The sequence below is a fragment of the Perkinsus marinus genome, assembly GCF_000006405.1.
Source record: "Perkinsus marinus ATCC 50983 genomic scaffold scf_1104296964338, whole genome shotgun sequence".
Lineage (NCBI taxonomy): Eukaryota > Perkinsozoa > Perkinsida > Perkinsidae > Perkinsus > Perkinsus marinus.
The window spans coordinates 1-994 of NW_003204697.1; the positions used below are offsets into that span (position 1 = coordinate 1).

Below are 994 nucleotides of genomic sequence, written 5' to 3' on the forward strand. Positions count from 1 at the left end.
TTCCTCCTCTAACTCATCAGGCTGGACTCCGCCGGATGGATCTCAGACTCGGGAGGGACCAACGGCTCATCATCATCCTCCTCGTCGTCGTCATCATCGTCATCAAGATCATCCAAAAGGTCTTCATTCACAGCTTCCTCCAGACGGTTGTACACTGAAAGGCAGACGACAGCTTGAAGCTCAAAGCATACCTTCCCCCCTCACCATCATCATCGGCCCACTCCTCTGCATTGTCCCCATTCTGGCCGTCCTCACCTCCATCATCGCCCGCGGCGGCGGCGGCGTTCTCCTCTCCTCCAGCCTGCTGACCCTCAGCATCATCCTCGTTGACAACAGGTTCCACTATCATGGTGGGTATGAGCTCATCATCATCATCCTCATCGTCCTCATCATCATCCTCATCCAACAGGAACCCTGCCGGTGGCCCAAAGTGGTAGATAACACTCGGGGACGAATCTGAAGCACGATCAGTCTCAGCCTATCTGATACCATCCCTTGCCTTCATCGTCGTCATCGTCGTCCATCCCAACATCCTCATCCTCCTCCTCAGGGGCCTTCGATGACTCTCCTTCCTCTTTTTCTTTGTCATGATCAGCAGCAGGTAGAGTCGGAGGGCGAGTGAGGATCTCCATACAAGCCAACACTGCTTCAGACAGATCAGCCGAGTAAGGCCTAGAGGTAAGGCATGGATCAACTACAGCTGTAGCACTTATTACCTATGCAACATGATGCTACCAAGGACCTCATTACACTCCCAAGCTAGATGCTGCTTCCTCTCCCTCTCCAACACCTTCTCTAACCCATCCACTTCACTTGCCTTCAGGAGTAAGGCGTAGAGGAGGGAAAAGCGACGATAGGTCTTCAAAACCCAAGCCAGCTCCTCATCCTCATCCTCATCATTCTCTCGACTATACTTGACAAAGGGATCCTTAGTGAGCCTCTCCGACAGAGACTTATACCACTCCACCACCGCATCGTCGCTACCACCACTAGG

General features: G+C 52.9%; 1 protein-coding gene across 1 annotated transcript; it reads right to left on the bottom strand.

The window, feature by feature from the left end:
- Positions 1-8: 8 nt before the first annotated feature.
- Positions 9-672, bottom strand: Pmar_PMAR014171 (major centromere autoantigen B, putative; the record flags this gene model as incomplete). Its single annotated transcript, XM_002770332.1, has 3 exons — positions 9-154; positions 205-478; positions 531-672. Coding segments are annotated over 3 exons (562 nt in total), but the record flags the coding sequence as incomplete, so codon positions are not given.
- Positions 673-994: the final 322 nt, after the last annotated feature.